Source organism: Mus caroli, chromosome 12 (genome assembly GCF_900094665.2).
Source record: "Mus caroli chromosome 12, CAROLI_EIJ_v1.1, whole genome shotgun sequence".
NCBI lineage: Eukaryota > Metazoa > Chordata > Mammalia > Rodentia > Muridae > Mus > Mus caroli.
Window position 1 is genome coordinate 30,851,213 of NC_034581.1, and position 19,187 is coordinate 30,870,399.

Below are 19,187 nucleotides of genomic sequence, written 5' to 3' on the forward strand. Positions count from 1 at the left end.
CAACTTGCTTCTTGGTCATGATGTTTGTGCAGGAATAGAAACCCTGACTAAGACACCAACAGACTTACAAATAGTTTTATATTTAGTCTCATCAAATATTCCAAGTGATAACATGATTTAGAAAAAAATGAAAAATAGCAATTAAAGGTCAGACAAGAAGTGATTCTTATACAATATAAGCTTTCACTGATAACTTCATAATTAGATTCTACCTTTCAAGTAGATACAATTGACTACTGACTCCAGAATGGTCCATTTCTCTAGGTATGACATACCAAGAGACAATAAGTTCTGGAAAAGTAAAGACATATCTTAATAAAAAGTCAAATTTTAGCCTTAAATGTTTTTATCATTAACAGTAAGAATATATAATGAATGTGATTTTTTAATTTCAATTATATCTGACAGCAATTTGGTATATACCTGAGGCAATTCCTTGAAACTGGTCCAACATTGGGTGAATATTTCTGCTGTCCAATATGCTAGGCTAAAAGCCTGAAAACAGAAAACTGTGCCTCCTTCTGCCTGCTCCTTCTGACAGACTCGAGTCAATATTTGTACATGGTTCACACAAGCCACAAATGTGGAAATGGACCTGGTAAAATTCATCACTTGGAATGGATTTCAAAACTCAATATTGTAGAACATTTTTAACTAAGACATTAGCAGACCATGTTACTCCTGTAGACCATCTTTATCCTACCTGATGTCTAGCCTGACCATCATCATTAGGAAAACATGCAACTATATATAAATGGTTACAATCCAATATAAAGATCTCTGCACAAAAATAATTTATTTTAACACATAAGACCTAATATGATATCAACAACAAATGCTATTTTGCCACATTGCTAATCACAATTGAATAATGAAACTAACTCTTAAAAATAACCAATCTCATTAAATATCTAGTGAAGTTTCACAGTTTGAACACATACTCATCAGCTTCTTTGTCTTTGATCACTATATCTGATATGTTTCACAGAACACACACATGTGAACCAACACACACATTGTGAACCTGCCCTGATACATAGTCATAAGGAAATGACTTTGTTCTAATGAAAACAAGATACCCAAGGAAATAGCAAATTTATAAGAAAATTAACAAAACATGACTATAGACCAAAATCCTATTTCCTGACAGATAATCCAACTCATCTAGAATGTTCAGCAAGATTGGAGAGCCAGTTCTTCTCTTTGGAAAAATATGCCCACATACACTTTACAGATGTGCCTATACATGTGACTCTCATAGGGATGCTGACAGACCAGCAGGTGCACATCATCAATGACTGTTTGAAGATGATCAAATCAACTCCACAAGCAGCTGTCAGCAAACTCATCAACATGTGTGTCTGGGGACAACATTGCTACCTCCCAGCACCGCTGTGGATGTCTGTTCTATCAGCCAGACACCCTACACTTCTTATTCTGTACTTAAAACAGATCAGAAAGAAACATGAAAGCAAGATCTGTAACTCGATCAAGATAAGCACATTAATAATTTAGTAACGAGTCCAGAGGGAAAAATTAATAATCTGGTGAAGGTCCACCAGAACCAACTATACAGGTCCTAACTCCACCACTGAAGGTCTAAGTTTTCTAAGAAGACTACAGCTGAGGAGATTTGCAAACCTGATCTCTACGATGCTCATTTAAAATTAGGAGAGAAACTTCAGGGTGGAATCTGAGCAACCTATATTGGAAAATGTACTTGGTATCTCTGTGATCCTCAGGAAAGAGAAACCACACACACAAAAAAGATGGAATGAAAGAAATATTCAGTAAACAAAATCAAATATCATAGGAAGGATTTGATTAAGGGTCTGTCTTTTAACCAAGTACAATCTAGCCCTTCCTTGTTTGCCGCAGACAGACTGGGCTGTGTGGTAGGCTAGGCTGACACTGACTACAACACTGCTCTCCATGTGCTAGCACAGTATCTTACCTGTAACAATGCTACCTGTATGCTACACGTATGTAGCTGCAGGTGCTTTGCTGGCAGTTAAGCAATCCCAGGCTTTCCAGTTTGAAAATCTTGTTAGGCTGCATACTAATCTTTTAATGTCAGGTAAATGATAATCTCTATTGGGCTTTGAGTCAAGTTGGATGGTTATTAAAATCATGGGCTAACACATAAAGCTGCTAACACACTTGTGGCTAGCCCAGTGTCAGTTAACAGTTGTTACTTTCAAGACATGGCTGTTTCTATTCTCTAAAAGATGAAACAATTGTACACGAAGACAAAGACGAAAAAGTCACTATGGTACTGAAGAGATAGATAAAATAATCCTTTCTAGTGTTCACTGATATTTCAAAAATGCAATGCTAAGTGTCCAGTTCCAGCCCGGACACACCTGCTAGCTTCTTCTCCCTGAGCCCTTGTTAGCTTTCAGCCACAATGATAATAAACCATGGATGTTTTAGTATGTTCGCTTTTGCTAAACAGACATCACTCATGAATGCAATTACTGCGGCATTGGTGTAAAATACCAAATTTTACAAAACTGACATTTCATTATGACTCTATAAAAAGATGGGGAAAACAGAGGATCTAAAAACCATCGCACTGAACAGATCTTTAAAGAGAACAGGCTTTAAGCAGGATCCACAGATGGGAATGTGTACAGGCACCAAAGGCGACTTCATGCCAACCTGTGGAATATTCCTTTCCTACTTAAGTCTACTAAGCAAAAGCTGTTTTATGTGACATCGGGGATGAAGGCAGTGATCTATAACTGAGAGGAAGTACACAGGGGGACTCGGAAGCTCCACAGAAGAACTTTGAACCAATTTAGGCTACAGTATTCAGAAGATGGCAGAAACAGAGTAATAAAAGCTTTATGAATTAGTTATAGGAACCAAATAACAAACAGCAGTAATTAAAGCAAATCAGCCTGCCTGGAGAGTAGGAACTTTTAATAGACATAAACTGATAAAACAGACAAGCCCCATCACCCATCAGAGGATCTCCGAGAGAGCTCAAGCATGTACATGAAAACTACAAACTAGAATTGGTTCCTGTCAGAATTTGACAAAGCATTGCACCTGCTTCTAACACATTTATTTCTTTGTATGTGTGTGTGTGCGCGCATGCACATGTGTGTGTGCATGCACATGTGTGTGTGTGTGCATGCACGTGTGTGTGTGTGTGTGTGTGTGTGTGTGTGTGTGTGTGTGTGTGTGCATGCACCTGCCTGGCACTGCTAGACTTCCAAGTGTTTGGGGGGAAATTATAATAAGCATCTGGTAATAATTCTGTCTCATCTACAACAAATTCACTCTTCGCTTCAGAGAAAATGCCACATTCGGAAAAGGAATAAAACTACCTTGAGAACCCCTCAGACACATCCTTCAGAAGGTAGGTCTATAAATAGTTCCGCTTGTGCATGCACACTGTAAACATACAGTCATCTGGCTGACTGAAGCTGCGATTTAAACTGAAGCCCCAAGCTGAACTTAAAGTCCCACTAGCATGTGTGAACAATCACAATACAGTTCTCCTTTCTCTAGTTGCACAGTAAGGCTAACACCTTCCTTTTACTTGTGTTCGTGTCCCCTGGCATCAGAAGCAATACTTTGCAATTTCATTCAGAAACAGCCTTCTCTGAACACACTCAGAATGTGCAGGCAAAGGGTAAGGGAAGGATCTAAGTTAAACACTTCAATGGCACCAAGGAAAAAAAAAATCAACATCAAGCCGAAAAAGCAATTCCTTAAGCAAGCTGCTTTCTTTCATTTCCCTCCCCGCCTCCCCTCCAGCCTTCTCAAACATAAACATCCCAGCTCTAAAAGAGATCATACCTGAGCTGATCATACTGTGCATTCTTTGCTGAGCCAAGAGCTGCTCCCGTCCGGCCACTCCATCTGAGGAAACACAGGAGTCAGTCTCGTAAATTGTCTGCAGCATACTCCAGTCACTCTTACTTCAGCTCCATGAAAGATTCATCACTGCTCAGTGCTCTCTGGTCCCAAGAGCTACCCTGACTGGTCCTCCCTCTTCTCCGAGGAGAAACGGCAAGCGGGGGATCAACTTCCACAATAATTTCCTTTCTGCTTAGATGGACATACCCTTTAAAAAGACCTAGGCACTCCCCCACCCAGACCCCAGACCCCTCCAATTACCAACCTGTGTGCAAAGCAGAAAGAGCAGACTGGATGCTATAGCTGGCTGGAGTTTTAGGTTATCCTGGAAACTAAGAGCAGGTGGGCAAAAGGAATGTGCTTCAGGGGTTATTTCTCTTTAAGAATAAGTAGAAAAATGTTAACTCTACCCATGGGGATAAAAAAGAAAAGAAACCATTAAACCTGGTGTCTAGCTCCCTGGACTGCTAGGGTATCAAGGCGAGATCCTCAGCCTGCAAGTGGCTCCAGAGGGTGTCCTCCTATCTGTCTGTGCGTCTCTCTCTTCCCTTTCTCAGTCTCTCTCAGCTCAAGTTGGCTAAAGCTAGTGATAATCCATTTGCATATGAATCAACAACAGCATGGCCCACAGGCACAGAAATAGAACAATGGTCGGCCTGAGCCAAAAATAGGTCAAGCATGGCCGAGTGATTGCAGCCTGCATTAATGCATTTAAAAATACCCCACCAAAGCCAGCTGTCCAGCCTCTATCTTTCAAACCATAATTCTCTATTGCAGGGCCTTAAAAGCAATTAACTCTTTCCTCCCTCAACTTGCGTTACATGTTGGCTTTTCACACTGGCATCTCACCTCCAAGGAAAGGAAATCAAGAGAAAAAGGAGCTGAATTCTAACTCAAGGAGGGAGAGTGCACACACATTTCATTTCATTTTATTTCTGTAGTATGTGTTTTTGGAAGAGGGAGCAGAGAAGTGCAGAGCTGTATTGGTTCTAAAATAATACTGGAAGCTTTTGCTCATAATGTGGTTTCTGCCTCACCCACGCACAGCAATCCTGGTGTTCTATTTTTGTTGCCTGTTTCTCTGGCTACACTGCAGTTGGCTGTGGGACTAGAAGCTTTTCTGCCTTCTAGTTTCAGCACTGACAGGAGATTTAGCAGAGGTAGTTTTTGGAAAAACAAGCACACCCCAGAATAAAAAACTTTATGAAGGTTTGGGTTGGTTCTTGTTGTTGTTGTTGTTTACGTGCTATTTGTCCATCTCACCGACCCTAACGTGATCTTAGACCAATCTTAGATCAATTTTATTGCAGCCATTTCCTATTACACTTAAAACAAAACAAAACAAACAAACAAAAAATCCAACTGTGGCTTAGATCTGCAGTACTTTCCTCTGTGCCACAGGCCAGATGCACTTCACCTGTAAAAGTGATGATACATTCTTACAGATGTGAGAGCAGTGAGCATCTGCACCTGCCAATCAGACCATCAATTTCTGTGCCCACTACCCAAGAGTAAATGGCCAGCACCTATTTATATCTTGGCTCGCTGAAATATAGACCTCGGTTTAGTATAAAAAATGTCAATCGTTTGAGGCCAACACAGGTTATAGAATTCACCTATAAGGCAAATGGACTGCACAACCTCTCAGAAAGGTTCTATAGTCTCTGGCATACATTTATAATAACATTTCTCTGCAAGCAATGAATTCAGCATCCTCAAATGGGACACCAGCATTTAACCAGTTCCAAGGACATAGAGGAAAGGGAAACCCCTCATTCTGCCAGGTTTTCCAAGTCTAAGCTACTCAGCATCACCATCAGGGACAGGGGAGACAAGAGGAAGAAGAGCTCCTGTTGCCAAGGCTTGGACCACGCAGATGGCAGAGGACGCCCCCCACAGGCAGGCTGTGGAAACCAGGAAAAGCAAAGAAGGGCGCACAGAAGTCTGACAAACAGAAGATGGGATAACAATGGCTGGATCTTTTCCTTGTGTAGATCCCTCCTCTTCAGGAAAAGGCATTATCTGAATAGCCAACTCAAAACATTTCAAAGCAGTTTTCTAGAGGCAGTTGTATTTAAGCAAAACAACAAATCCTTAATGTTTCTATCACTGGAAAATAGTTTTCACATTTTTTTAATGGATGTATAAAATTCAAGGGATGGAAGCACTGTCCTTCGTAGGGAAAGCCATCTTGGTGTGGTTATCATACTCAGCACTTTGGACCTGGTGAAAGGGATTGTTCTCAATAGTTATACGCAGTCTGCCTCAGTTTCTCCCACAGGAGCTGCTCATCCAGTCAGGGCAGCTTCATTCTTTTTTTTTTTTAATCGAGAGATGCAATGTTTCTCCCCTTATTATTGTTTCATTTTTAATATTTATTCTATAATGTTTTTGCACTCTAAGACACATCTCCATTTATTGTTCCATCTAGTGCACTCTGCTTAGTGCATTAAGGTCCTATCAGAAAAGCTTTTAGACATCCATTCGCAGAGCTTGTAAAATGATTTTTTATTTATAATTTTTTGTAGAGAACTTATAAATAGAAAACATCACACATGAGATTGGTCGTATCCTAAGTGTATGCATTTTAATGAACGTTTACACAGTTAGAATAGCCATTCAGAAGCTGTGGAGCTTCACAAGAGGTCTTGTATTCCACTGTTAATTATATTTTCATGTGGTCATCTGCCTCAGAACAACAACAACAACAACAACAACAACAACAACAACAACAACAACAACAAGCCAACCAACTAAACAAACAAAACCTGAAAAAATAATGACAGAGTTAAACCTAAAAAAAATTCAATTAGCTTTATATCTGGTTTCATTATTACTGTCCAGCATTTAATGTGTACAGATGTATTTAATCTTTCCTTATCACCTATAATATATCTCTTATTCTCTTCTTTCTAAATGTTATATTTTAGCCACAGGAATATTTGTTTACATATATACATATTTGTAATAGACTAGATGTGCATGAGAGAAAAAAATGTTATTTTTCTTTCTGATATTATGTGACCTCAATTGATATCAATTAATACATTTTAAGCCCACCTACTTTCCTGAAATTTTGTGTTTCCTTTTTGTTAGAGATGAATAGTACTCCATTTTATATCTGGACCAGATTTCATTACCCATTCACTGGTTGATGGGCAGTCAACACCCTAGGCATCAGGAAAATGCAAGTTAAAATTGCTTTGACTCCACCTTCAATCAAGATGTATCTCATGTAGATAACAAGGTAACTTGATGCTAATGAGCACGTTTTGACAGAGGAAACCACATGCACCTCAGATGGGAATTAAAACTGGTGCTACTGCAGTCACTATAGAAATCTCTATAGAGATTCCTCAAACAGCTAAACTGAGAGCTATCATTTAAGCTCTTTTACCACTATTGGTATATACCCAGAGGACTACAGGCCAGCCCTGGGGACAGCCATGCTCACTATGGCATTATTTAGATATGTGATCAGCCCAGAGGCACATCAATACATGGATAAATTAAAAGATAATGGGTATATATGAGCACTAGGATTTATCCAGTATAAAGAATGAAATCATTACACTGTCAGGAACATTATGGACCTAGATATAATCATCTTAAATAAAACAAGTCAGACTAAGAAAAATATTTCTGTGGAGTACTGATTTGAATGTATGCATGTATGTATGTATGTATGTATGTATGTATTTATGTGGGACATACATATGCATATGTATATGTAGAATATCAAAATAGAAAGGAAACTGAGACAAGAAGAGGAGATCTACACAACTGAGGGGCAGAGAGAGAAGGGGTACGAGGATGCATATTATACCTCCTGAATGTCATAAAAGCAGAAGGGGAACAATTGGGACAAGGACGGAAAAGACCTAAGGGTAAAGGGAGGTCAAGAGAGAGATGAATAAGAGGGAATTACTTGTCAGTCTGTCCTCAGTGGGAGAGGATGCACCTAGTACTGAAGTGACTTGAGGTACCAGGTTGGGTTGGTTCCTTGGAAGGGACCTCCCCATTTTCAGAGGTGAAGGGGGAAACTACCAGGAGAGCAGAGGGACTACAGTCAGGATGTAAACTAAATACACAAATAAATTAATGCAAGCAACCATGAGGAAATTATGAGAGAATATATAAATATTTGATGATGAAATACATTTCTCTGTTACCCAGTATTTGCAATATTTACATTGTTCAAAGGAGAAAGAAAACCTGCTGCCATCAAGCTCCCTGTGCATCCAGCACCACGTCTTTCTTTCTTTGTGTTTGTGTCTCATAATCAGGTCCAAAGAGACTTTCTTTTATGGTGACCAAGGTAATTAACTTTGTATCTCTAACATTCATGTTTTCCAGTTACCCTGCTTTACCCCTTATCAAAACTATGCAAGTATGTTACTTTAGATTTTCAAAATAAAGTGTCAAATGAATTACTGATAAAAGTGGAATAATTGTCTACTTGTTTCGAGTGTTTTCAACAGAATATACAAAAATTGTGAAAAATATGTAAGACAAATAACACAATCATAATATTGGCATAATAGATGCCTACACATCTTTCGTCACTTCATGCTTAATTACACCCACAGAACACAATTGACAAAAAAGATCTCCAAGCTTTTATAAGCAAAAATAGAATAAAACTCCAGAATAGCAAGTAATTATCCTATTTCTCCGAGGTTCCAGGAAACTGCTGTCCAACGTGTCTTCATTTTGACTGTCTTCTTTGTCTCACCTCTAACAGGATGGATTTACTCCATCTTCTTCTTCATTAGCATTCCTATCTACCACTTAAGTGTTGACAACAAAAAGATATTTTAGTATGAACATATATTAGGCCCTTTGTATGGCAATTGAAGTTTGTCTTGCAGAAGAAAAACGTACACTGTGAAAACAATACGGACAGTGACCGCCAGCATTTCACATCCAGAAAACTCAACTGCAAGAAGCTGGTTGTCTCACTCCATCTCACTAGTGCTGGTAAAGAAATGAAGTTCAGATCTTAACAGCTCTTTTTGACACTCATTTTACGGATCATGTCGGGAGCATTTTACAATAATGTTTACTAGCATAAACAACCTAAAGGGCATTTTTAAGAAAAAAATCTCAATATAATAAATTTAATTCAATTGGCTAAGTTCTTTTGAAATTGAATTATTACCATATTTTACCTTCAGATAGATTAAAAAATGGGAAACAATGAAAGCAGAAGTCCAGGTTTCCAAAATAGTGGAAAGTAAGTATTGAATCCTATCTTCAAATGTCTTTTCAATAATTATGCAATTATAAAACACTTGACAAAGATACCTGGGAAAAACGATAAAGTGTCTTTCCAAAGCTAATACAATGCTGAAGACAGTGCTCAGTGGTTGAGCACTGTCTTTTTCTTTCTTCCTTCCTTCCTTCCTTCCTTCCTTCCTTCCTTCCTCTCTCTCTCTCTTTCTTTCCTCCTTTCTTACTTTCTTTCCTCCTTTATTTATTTCTTTCCTCGTTTCTTTTTTCTTTCTCTTTCTTTCTTTCTTTCTTTCTCTCTCTCTCTTCTTTCTTTCCTCCTTTCTTACTTTCTTTCCTCTTTTCTTTCTTTCTTTCTTTCCTCATTTCTTTCTTTCCTCATTTCTTTCTTTTTTCTTTCTTTCTCTCTCTTTCTTTCTTTCTTTCTTTCTTTCTCCCTTTCTTTCTTTCTTTCTCCCTTTCTTTCTTTCTTTCTTTCTTTCTTTCTTTCTTTCTTTCTTTCTTTCTTTCTTTCTTCCTTCCTTCCTTCCTTCCTTCCTTCCNTTCTTTCTTTCTTTCTTTCTTTCTTTCTTTCTTTCTTTCTTTCTTTCTTTCTTCCTTCCTTCCTTCCTTCCTTCCTTCCTTCCTTCCTTCCTTCTTTCCTTTCTTTTTTCTAGCGTGCTCAAGGAGCTAGGTTCTATAGCCAGCACTTTAAATATGAGTTAAAGTAACCTATTACAGACCCCTCCCCTCTCAGACCTCCTGCTCATCATGGTCTTTTCTCCAATCTGTCTTACTGATGGCTGAAGTTCCCACCCTAAGCAAAGGCAATCTCTTCTCTAGAGGCATAATGATAGAAACATCAGGTATGTAGGCTTTTCATTTCATCCCAGATTCTAAGCTTTAAACCTCAGTTCCTTAAAGATTAAAATGTGCATTATAAGAATTCCATAAATTCCTGGGTGAAGTCTGGTATCCTCCCTCTACACAGCCACCCTTGGTCATTTCCCTCCGTTGCATCGTCATATGCCTCACACTGCTGCCAACAACAATAGCATTAAATGCACTCCATTGTGATCAATGAATTTGATATGCACTCCATTGTGATCAATGGGTTTGTGCTCTCAGCTTTCTAAGGAGCAGTGTGGAGGGGGGAATGGTCTATGTACTCATGTGGACTAACTTATTTACCTGAATTTTCTCTTCTAGAAGAAAAGCATCAGTTGTTAGTCAATAAATGGCAGTCATTTTTATAGCTGCTCACAACTTGGAGAAGCTGCTTGCCACCAGGCTCGGTATACCTGGCTGGACCCAGCAGCAGGTAGAGAAGTTAGGAAAATGCATCTTCAATCAAATTATAAAAAGAGATGGTTCCATACAAAACCATTTTTAAAAGGATCACTGGATCTTGATTTGATACCCTCCCCCTATTTTCTTTCAAAATTGAGTGCATTAAGTTATGACTTCCTCTAGTTTTAGAAGTTAGAGCAGATTGAACAATGACTTCTGGTATTAGGGGTTTACAGAGTGTCAGGATCAACTTACTAGAAAAGCAACTTATTGGATATAGAAAAAAATTCTATCTTTGCAGTAGCTTTTCTACCAATTCTGAAGCTCAATAAAGCATGAGACCCAGGAGATTTGATCTTCTTCCCAAAGCAGTAATTACATTGCTAAAAATATAAATGGATAAAATATCTTTTTATTACAATATCAAATTAGTGAGTATTATTACAAAATAATTTTTCAAATGAAAATAATTAAAATAGCTCAGACACTAGGAAGCAGTGTCACTAATATTCAACATGGAAAGGCTAGGAAAAAATGTTCAGAAATGTCTTTTTGTTGCTGGGACGTGAGGCCAGCACTCACACTTCAGGTGAAGAGCACCTGGGTGCTGGTCTTCCTGAGGAGCGACTTGTTCTGAGTTATATTTTCTGAGTGCTTTCCAATTGCACATGCGTGGCTCTATTCAGCTTTAAATGTCCAACACAAGAGGATAAACCTATATGACCATGCAACACCCAGAATTGATGGACCAAGTAAACCTTAGGTTTAAATACAAAACTCATTCATTCGGATACTGAATAATCATAGATGTACAAAGAAAGATAGCTTGTGCTTCTGTAGAATTTTTAGTTTTAAAAGAAATACAGTTACTACTAATATAGTTTAATTTAAAAACTCAATTTTTGTCCAAGCATGGTGACATATAATCTGCAATTATAGCACTTGGGATACAGAGGCAGAAAGATCACCAAATGGTTGAGGCTAGCCCAGTCTTTGTAGAAAAAAAGATTCCAGGCTAGTCTGGCTTAAAACAAAAAGAAACAAACAAAAGTCCTTTTGAGCTCATTTCAATTTTCTGTTAATTTTAATACCGTGATTCTTACTATGAAACCTTGGAGGGTTATAAAATTACAGAAAATCATATAATAACAGACTGATGGAAATTCAGTAAGAGATAGCTATTACTAAAATAATACCAAAATGCTCTTCTAAGCAATTCACATTTGAGGTATTAAAATATTTGAGAAGCTATTATCAATCTATGCTCCTAATATACACACTGCACACACTGCAGAAATTCTTAAAGAAAGCTGTAGAGTTGATTCAGTGTTTAAGTGTTCAATCGTGGTTATTAACCTTCACCTATAAGCTTGAAAAGGTGGTACATTTTGCTGCCTGCTGCATGACTAGATTTGAGCACAATCTAGTCTCAAGTTTATACACAGCTTCCTACCCAAGAAATATTACTGCAATGAATAAATGATAGGTGATCTGCAATAATCCCCCTATCATACAACTTACAATATTTCATTGCCATCAATTTTGCTGTAGTTTCTTACAAAAACATCAATTTAGCAATAAATAAATCATAATCAAAATCTAAACTCATGGCTGTATGTCATTATAATAATTATAATCTCATTAATTCAGTTCAGGGTTATCATGCTTTCCCCAGACTCATTTTCCTTGGCTTATCATCATCCATAAAATATTAGAAACGTCTCTATGAGATCTAATAGAACTTGAGTGAACAAAGCAATACCATGTCCTTCTTGTATTTGAAAGATATCAACACTAAGATATTAACATAAAGTGCATCTGTCCCTCCCAAATTACAATACTGGATTATAATAATTAACAATTGTCTCAATGACAGAGATGTTTAGAAAACTCTTGTCATCAATGGCACTGGTTCGTACTACATGAATCTGTTATGCCTCTGTAGTAGCACACCATGATAGCTGGCTCATGTACTCCACACTAATCGGTGAATTCTACTGAATCTGTTACATCTCTCAAGGTTCTGAGAGAAAAGCGTTATAACCTTTCTTCCTTTCAACAAGAGGGAACATAGCACAATTGTTTCTATCATTTGACTCTCCAATAAACATCACACATGAGAACACTTAACTAGTTAGCACCATTTTCTACTAATGCTTTGTGATGGTTTTTAAATGCTTGGCCCAGGGACTGGCACAATTAGAAGATATGGCCCTGTTGGAGTAGGTGTGTCACTGTGGGTGTGGGTTATAAGACTCTTATCCTAACCACATGGGAGCTAGTCTTCCAGCAGCCTTCAGGTGAAGATGTAGAACTTTCAGCTCCTACTGCACCAGGCCTGCCTGGATGCCACCATGCTCCTACCTTGATGATAATGGACTGAACCTCTGAACTTGTAAGCCAGCCCCAGTTAACTGTTGTCTTTGTAAGAGTTTCCTTGATCATGGTGTCTGTTCACAGCAATAAAACCCTAACTAAGACATGCTGAACTAAAGTCAGTACATATCAGCCAGGAAACATTGCTATTGTTTCATTTAACCTTAATTGCAAACCTGATACAATCTAGAATCACTTGGGAAGAGAGTCACAATGAGAAAATGTATATATACGGTTGACTTGTAGGCATGCCTGTAAAGGACCATCTAGTGGGGTTGACTGAGTTGAAACAGTCCATCATGAATGTGGGCAGCCCCAATTTGTAGGCTGGACCATGAACTATATGAGAATGGTGACAATCCAAGCAGAAGCATGCATGCATGCATTTATATCTTTGCTCTTAACTGTGGACGTGACTAGCTGCCTCAAGTTCCTGTTGCCTTGACTCTCCTACAATGATGAGCTGTAACCTGGAATTATGAACTAAAATAGCCTCTTTCTTCCTTAAGTTGTTTTCGTCAGTGTTTGATCACAGCTGCCGGAAACAGAAAGCCTCTTTCGAATAAATGAGCATCTCTATGGAGCAGCATCCATACGAAGTACAAAATAGAATGAATAAACTAGCTCACATTGTCTGAACTCCAGAAGAACAAGGTAATTATGACATCATAAACACTCAGTAGGGATCCCAGTTTTAACACAGACAGGGGTATGAAAATAAATCTAGAAGTCTACTCAAGTGTCATTTACATTCTGGTCGTCAATTGTTGGTGTGCAACAATAAGTCTGCCTCTAATGTTGCTGTGGTTGTTTGTTTATTTGTTTGGTTCTTGTGTCTTTGTTTTTTACAAAGAATTTGTCATTTTGAGCTTTCTGATACAATATAAACTTTTTACTAATAGTTTTTGAAATTATAATATAATTATATTTCTTCCTTTCCTAACCTCTCTCCAAACCCTCCTATTAAGACCCCCTGTTCTCCTTCAGGTTCATGGCCTCTTTTTTCATCAATTGTTATTGTATGCATAAATTTAGCTGGGATTTTAATGTTTACTGGCTTAGAAATAAAATGTGCTCTTGAAAAAAAATCCTAATTCAGTCGTATATGGAATCCAGAGAAGTGCTTCAGTTGAGAACTGTGATTGAACTCTTCCTTGCTAATGCAAGGACGGCAGATAACACAAATTCAAACGGCAGCTTTTTTGTCATTGCTGACCTTGAAGGACAAGTTGTTATTCATCTGCTCACACCACACCTATCATCAAATCCTATCAAGAGAGTTCTAGAGTGCTTACCTCTAAAAATAATAGTATTTTATAGCTATGATTAAATTCTAACTTAAGAATCCAACATATTTGTGTGTGAACTACCAAATTTAAAAGAGAGGAAGGATCAAAACCACATTTGACTTACTTTTGATGGATTAAAAAGTTACAGCAATGGCCCATAAAGTATAAATATGGACAACTGGCCATGTCACTAAGTGCTAAGGAACCGTGGGTATGAGAATTTTTAGAATAGAGACAGATGACTTCAAATGTCATTCATGTTCAGACCACAGTGTGACTTGACAGCAAGGTCCAGTTCTTTTCAAACAATGTAGATAAGATGGAGTGTGTTGGTGGTCCCTGTGCCAATTCTTTATTCTTCAGTATTTTCACATACTGCTATTATAATCCATGATCATCCTCCACGTTTTTCCTATTTTGGTGAACACTTTTCTGTCTTATCAGCATAGAATGTCATCCTTTGTTTTTATGATGCTTCTCCATTAAAAAAATGATTTGTGTTCCTATAAATCAATTTACATTTACTCAGTAAATGATTCTCTACATACTTCTGGATCATGAATGAACGTACTCAAACTCACTGTCCAACCTTGACAAAATCAGGGAATCGGGACAGTTTGGTTGCATATGATTCTGTGCAATTCATCAAGAAGACAAGAATAGAGTAATGGCATTCACTGATTCACCTCTTGAGTATAGCTTAGAGAACAATACTCCCTCAGCACATGTGAAGCCCAGCATCTTCTGTGTCTCCTCTTTCCACCCCACTTCATCTTAGAAGTGGTTTTTACCTTCCCTGAAAAGTTCATGTTCTACACTAACATTACCTTCACCTGGCCATCAATATGATGGTTCCCCAACATACAATGCTTTCTGGGACAGACTGGCAGGGCATTTTAACTCTATAAAACATAAAAAAATTCTCAGAAATATATTCCAGGGGATTTATTATTTAAGATATTCTATTACTTAAAATATTTACACTTCTATATTGAAACTCTTTTATAAAATAGGATTTTTGAAGATTCAAAGAATTTTCCCCATGTTCTTAGGTCTCTGTAGCAGGCAAGATCAGCTCCATTTCCATTCTTCCACACAGTGATGTGGTTCATCTGACACCATAAAAGCTATGATAAAACAGATCTAACTTAGAATCTCCTTGATTTTTCTGGTTAAAAGAAACCCTACTTGGCCAAAGCATTTTCAAAGAGAGGCCATGTGCTCATGCACCTTCTAGATCAGAAGGATATATTCTGAAAACTGTAGGAACCATGGCTTTAGAGATGAACGGAAAGCCGATTCATGAGAACCACTTCATTTCCTTTTAAATATCTTTCTTTTCTGTATGAGATGATAATTACAATCCCCTTTTTCCTCTCTCCAAATACCCCTCCAAGCCCTTTTTTGAACTCTTTCAAATTCATGGCCTTTTTTTCTTTCATCAGATGAAACTCGTGTCTGGTTTTATGTGTATACATATACTTCTAGATAGAACTTGTTCACTTTGTACGATGTTATTTGTATGTATGGTTTTAGGCGTGATTATTTGGTGTCGGACCATCCCTGGAGAAGCCTATTTCTCCTGCTGTCAGCACTCCTGAGTTGCCTGTAGTGCTTTCTGTAGGATTGAGGCCTTGTGGAGTTTCCCCTTTCCATTTTGACAGTCACATAATTACTCAACCCATGCCATGAGTTGGGAGAGGAGAGCACTTTTATATGAGTTATGCTTATTATCTCAGTAAGTTAGTATTGAGAGGTACAACCAAAATGAATTCCTCAACATTTCTGAGTCAAAATTCTGTCATCCTGTAAATGGTAGTGTTAACATTTGGTATGCAATGTAGCAATGATGTTAAAGATGCTATGAAGTGCTCTATTGTGACAAGATAGACCTCAATGCACTGCTGTTTTTATATTTAACGGTATTAATACACAAATTAAGAAATGCATGACTGAGGATAGAGAGATGGTTTAGTGCTTGAGAGCATGCTCTGGTCTTTCAGAGGACCCAAGTTCAGGTTCCCAGAACCCATGTCAGGCAGCTCACAACTGCCTGTAATTCAAACTACAGGACAATCCAATGCTCTACTCTTTGAAGATACCTGTACTCATGTGTACCCTCACACACAATTAAAACTAAAGGCTTAAGCATTCTGTGTGACTGGGGTCCTCCATGACGTAAGTCCTCCTTCTAAAGGTCATCTGGAAGCACCAAAAAGCAGTATCTGAAGATCACTGATTTCACGGCATTCCTATAAAAAAATAAACCCAAAGTATAGAGAGTGCGGTCATCTTCCAGTGTTGGCATTACTCCCAGACTGTTGAGCAAACTCTTGGTACATAGCAATGTGCTACTCCTACCTACAGAAGAGGCTGTGGGCTACACTATCTTTGTAAAATCAACCTGATATCTGAGTGAGCAAGAGAGACTGATAACAGTACCAACATGGAATAGGACTTTCACAGGAGACACAAAATTACATGTCTGTGTTTGCCATTTAATGTGCTCCCCCCACCCCAGGTATTATTTATTTTATACCAGAGAGCAGGGACACAATTTAAAAGTCAATATGCGAACATTAGCCATTTTGCACAAAGTTTTAACAATTTGGTTTGTAAGGAACTAAAGCTGTCTTTTTCTTTGGTCCACACCTTCAGGGGAGTCACAACAGTGTTGTTTCAAGTAGAAGGGCACAGACTTAGTGCGAGGAGCTGTTTGTTTTGCATTTCCTTTAAAATATGTTTTATTTTATTGTGAATTTCATATAGCCGTACTATTGTTATTTCATTTTTTACCCTTCTCTCTCCCCATTCCAACTCCTTTTGTAAACCCCAACTCCCTCTCAATTCATGACCTCCCATTTACCTACTGTTTTACAAACACACACAATACAAACACACACACACACACACACAATACATACACACACACACAATACATACACACACACACACACACACACACACACACACACCACCTATCTTACTCAATCCTTTTATGTTGCTCTTATACACACATGTTTAGAGCTGAACAACTTGGGACTGAATAACCTATAAATGAGCTTGTCTCTGGAAAAAAAATCAATATTTTTTTCTCTTCCAGCAGCCATTCATTGTCTATATTTCTTCATCTATGGGTGGAATTTCTGATCCCCATCCCCCCCCCGTCATGTTATAAGTTATCATAGGTATGGCTTCCCTCCCTGCTGTGTCTAGAAGACACTCCCTCTGATTGCTACACAACCTCTTTTCATGATTCTGCCTGGGTCTTTGAAGTTGAGGTTGCATTACAGATGCATATGTTGGGGTTGGGCACCCCATGGTCAGCTCTTCTTGCATTTTGGCCAACAGTGGTTCTCTGTAATAGTCTCCATCTGTTTCAAAATGCTTCTTTAATGAGGGAGAGATAAAATATTTATCCTTATACTCACAGATAATGTAGCTCTCATCCCCTCATCAAATTTAATTATTTTAAATTCCAAACCTTAGCTAGACTAAAATTGACTACTTGTTCACTATTTATAGTATACAAATTGGTGGCTTGAGAAACCCGAATCCTAGACAAAACCAAACTAACAACAACAACAAAAAACTAAAATGAAATAATTGAGATTAAATGCTAACTGTTTGAGAATTTACAATCCTATGATCCTAAATGAATGTCATCACATCTATAAATCAGAAAAAAAAAAAAACCCTCCACTGGTCAGAACAACATTCAGAAACCACAGGGGCTTGGTTTCATTCAAATGTGCACTCCACTAAGAGGAAGAGCAATCACATACCCAGCATTATATGAAGATAATTAAAATTTAAATTAATATGGATGCTGAAAAATGAGAACCCATTAAGAACCTTCAGAGATCCAATAATGGCTCAGTTTTTTGTTTTTGGTTTTTTTTTTGTTTGTTTGTTTGTTTTTATTTTCACAGTCTAATACTGTGACTATGACCATATTACCAAATTAAAACAAAACAAAACAAAACAATACAACCATGTTGTTAATATGCCGGGGAAAGCTAAAGTACTCATTTCTCTATATTCAAATCAATCATGAGTCATTAAAACATTTCAAAAAAGGGAGTCATGAAATAAGACATATTGGCCTCCAGACATTCAAATATATAGGATTCAAATCAGTTAACTGGAAGAAGCAAGATTAAGTTGAGACTCAAATCCTTGAAGCTGTGCCACTACTGTCAATAAATAGGCAGCCATTTTACTTGACTTTCAGAGAATAAAAATCCGATCCCTTTAAGCCTTCAGAGAGTTAGCAATGTAGAATATATTTCAGAAGATTTGAGCTCTAAAGGCAGAGTTCATTTTATTTATAAAATTGTTTATAGGTGTATTTTTCCTGTGTCCTAAAGAACTTGCTATATGTATCCAGAAGCAATTTTAAATTGTCTAGAGGCAAGCTCCATCATAGGGGACTAGCTATGAAGCAGCCTCTTTGACATAGAGGCTATTCCCAGGTCCAGACTGTGATCACACCAACAATGATGTAGGAGACAGTTATAAGTGCCCATCAAAACTCACTATCACACTCCAATTGCTTTAGTAACACTGTAGCATAATACATTACTCATATGTTTGTGGTGTTGATGTAGAATATAGAGTATGTGATAATGTTATCTACACATTCAGTGTGAATGTATATTGTTTGTATCATCTATACCAACTCATGGTAACATAGCAGGATTCACACTTTCTTGGGGCTCATTCACTGACTGGTCCTGAACCTACATTTTGGGCAAATGTCCCATACAGATGCCATGTAGTTGTTGGACTCTTCTCAGGACAAGTTCTACCCTTCAAACCATGCAAAGGAAAAAAATCAGAGAGCATACAATGGATCTACAGTGAGGTGGGAATTAAAGATTCACATTATTTGCCATGTATCATTTTTCCTCTATGCTGAAACATAAACCATCTCATCACTTATTAACTCACATTAAATTAAATTTGTCACCTTCTCCTCAAGTACGTGAGTTCAAAAGAAAACTCTTGGTAGAGTACTAGGCACTAAGTGACACAGGCCATGGGAGACTCAGACTCTGCTCTTCAAAGTAAACCAAGTGTATTATTTATGGGACTTCTCTACACTATTCAATAAGTGTCTGTAGTTAAAATATATTTTGTATTCCCAAA

The 19,187-nt window shown here is 37.8% G+C and overlaps 1 protein-coding gene across 19 annotated transcripts in view; it reads right to left on the bottom strand.

Annotated features, from left to right (window-relative positions):
* Hdac9 (histone deacetylase 9) overlaps positions 1 to 19,187 on the bottom strand; it is an 832,694-nt gene that overhangs the window by 461,314 nt on the left and 352,193 nt on the right. For 16 of the 19 annotated variants that reach the window (XM_029484907.1, XM_029484903.1, XM_029484900.1 and 13 more), the window contains exon 3: positions 3,811 to 3,873. In XM_029484907.1, coding sequence (XP_029340767.1) covers positions 3,811 to 3,873 — 63 coding nt within the window. Of the gene's footprint in view, positions 1 to 3,810; positions 3,874 to 4,135; positions 4,541 to 19,187 lie in introns of those variants that run through there. The other 3 variants (XM_029484904.1, XM_021178615.2, XM_021178616.2) reach the window with 3 other exon arrangements.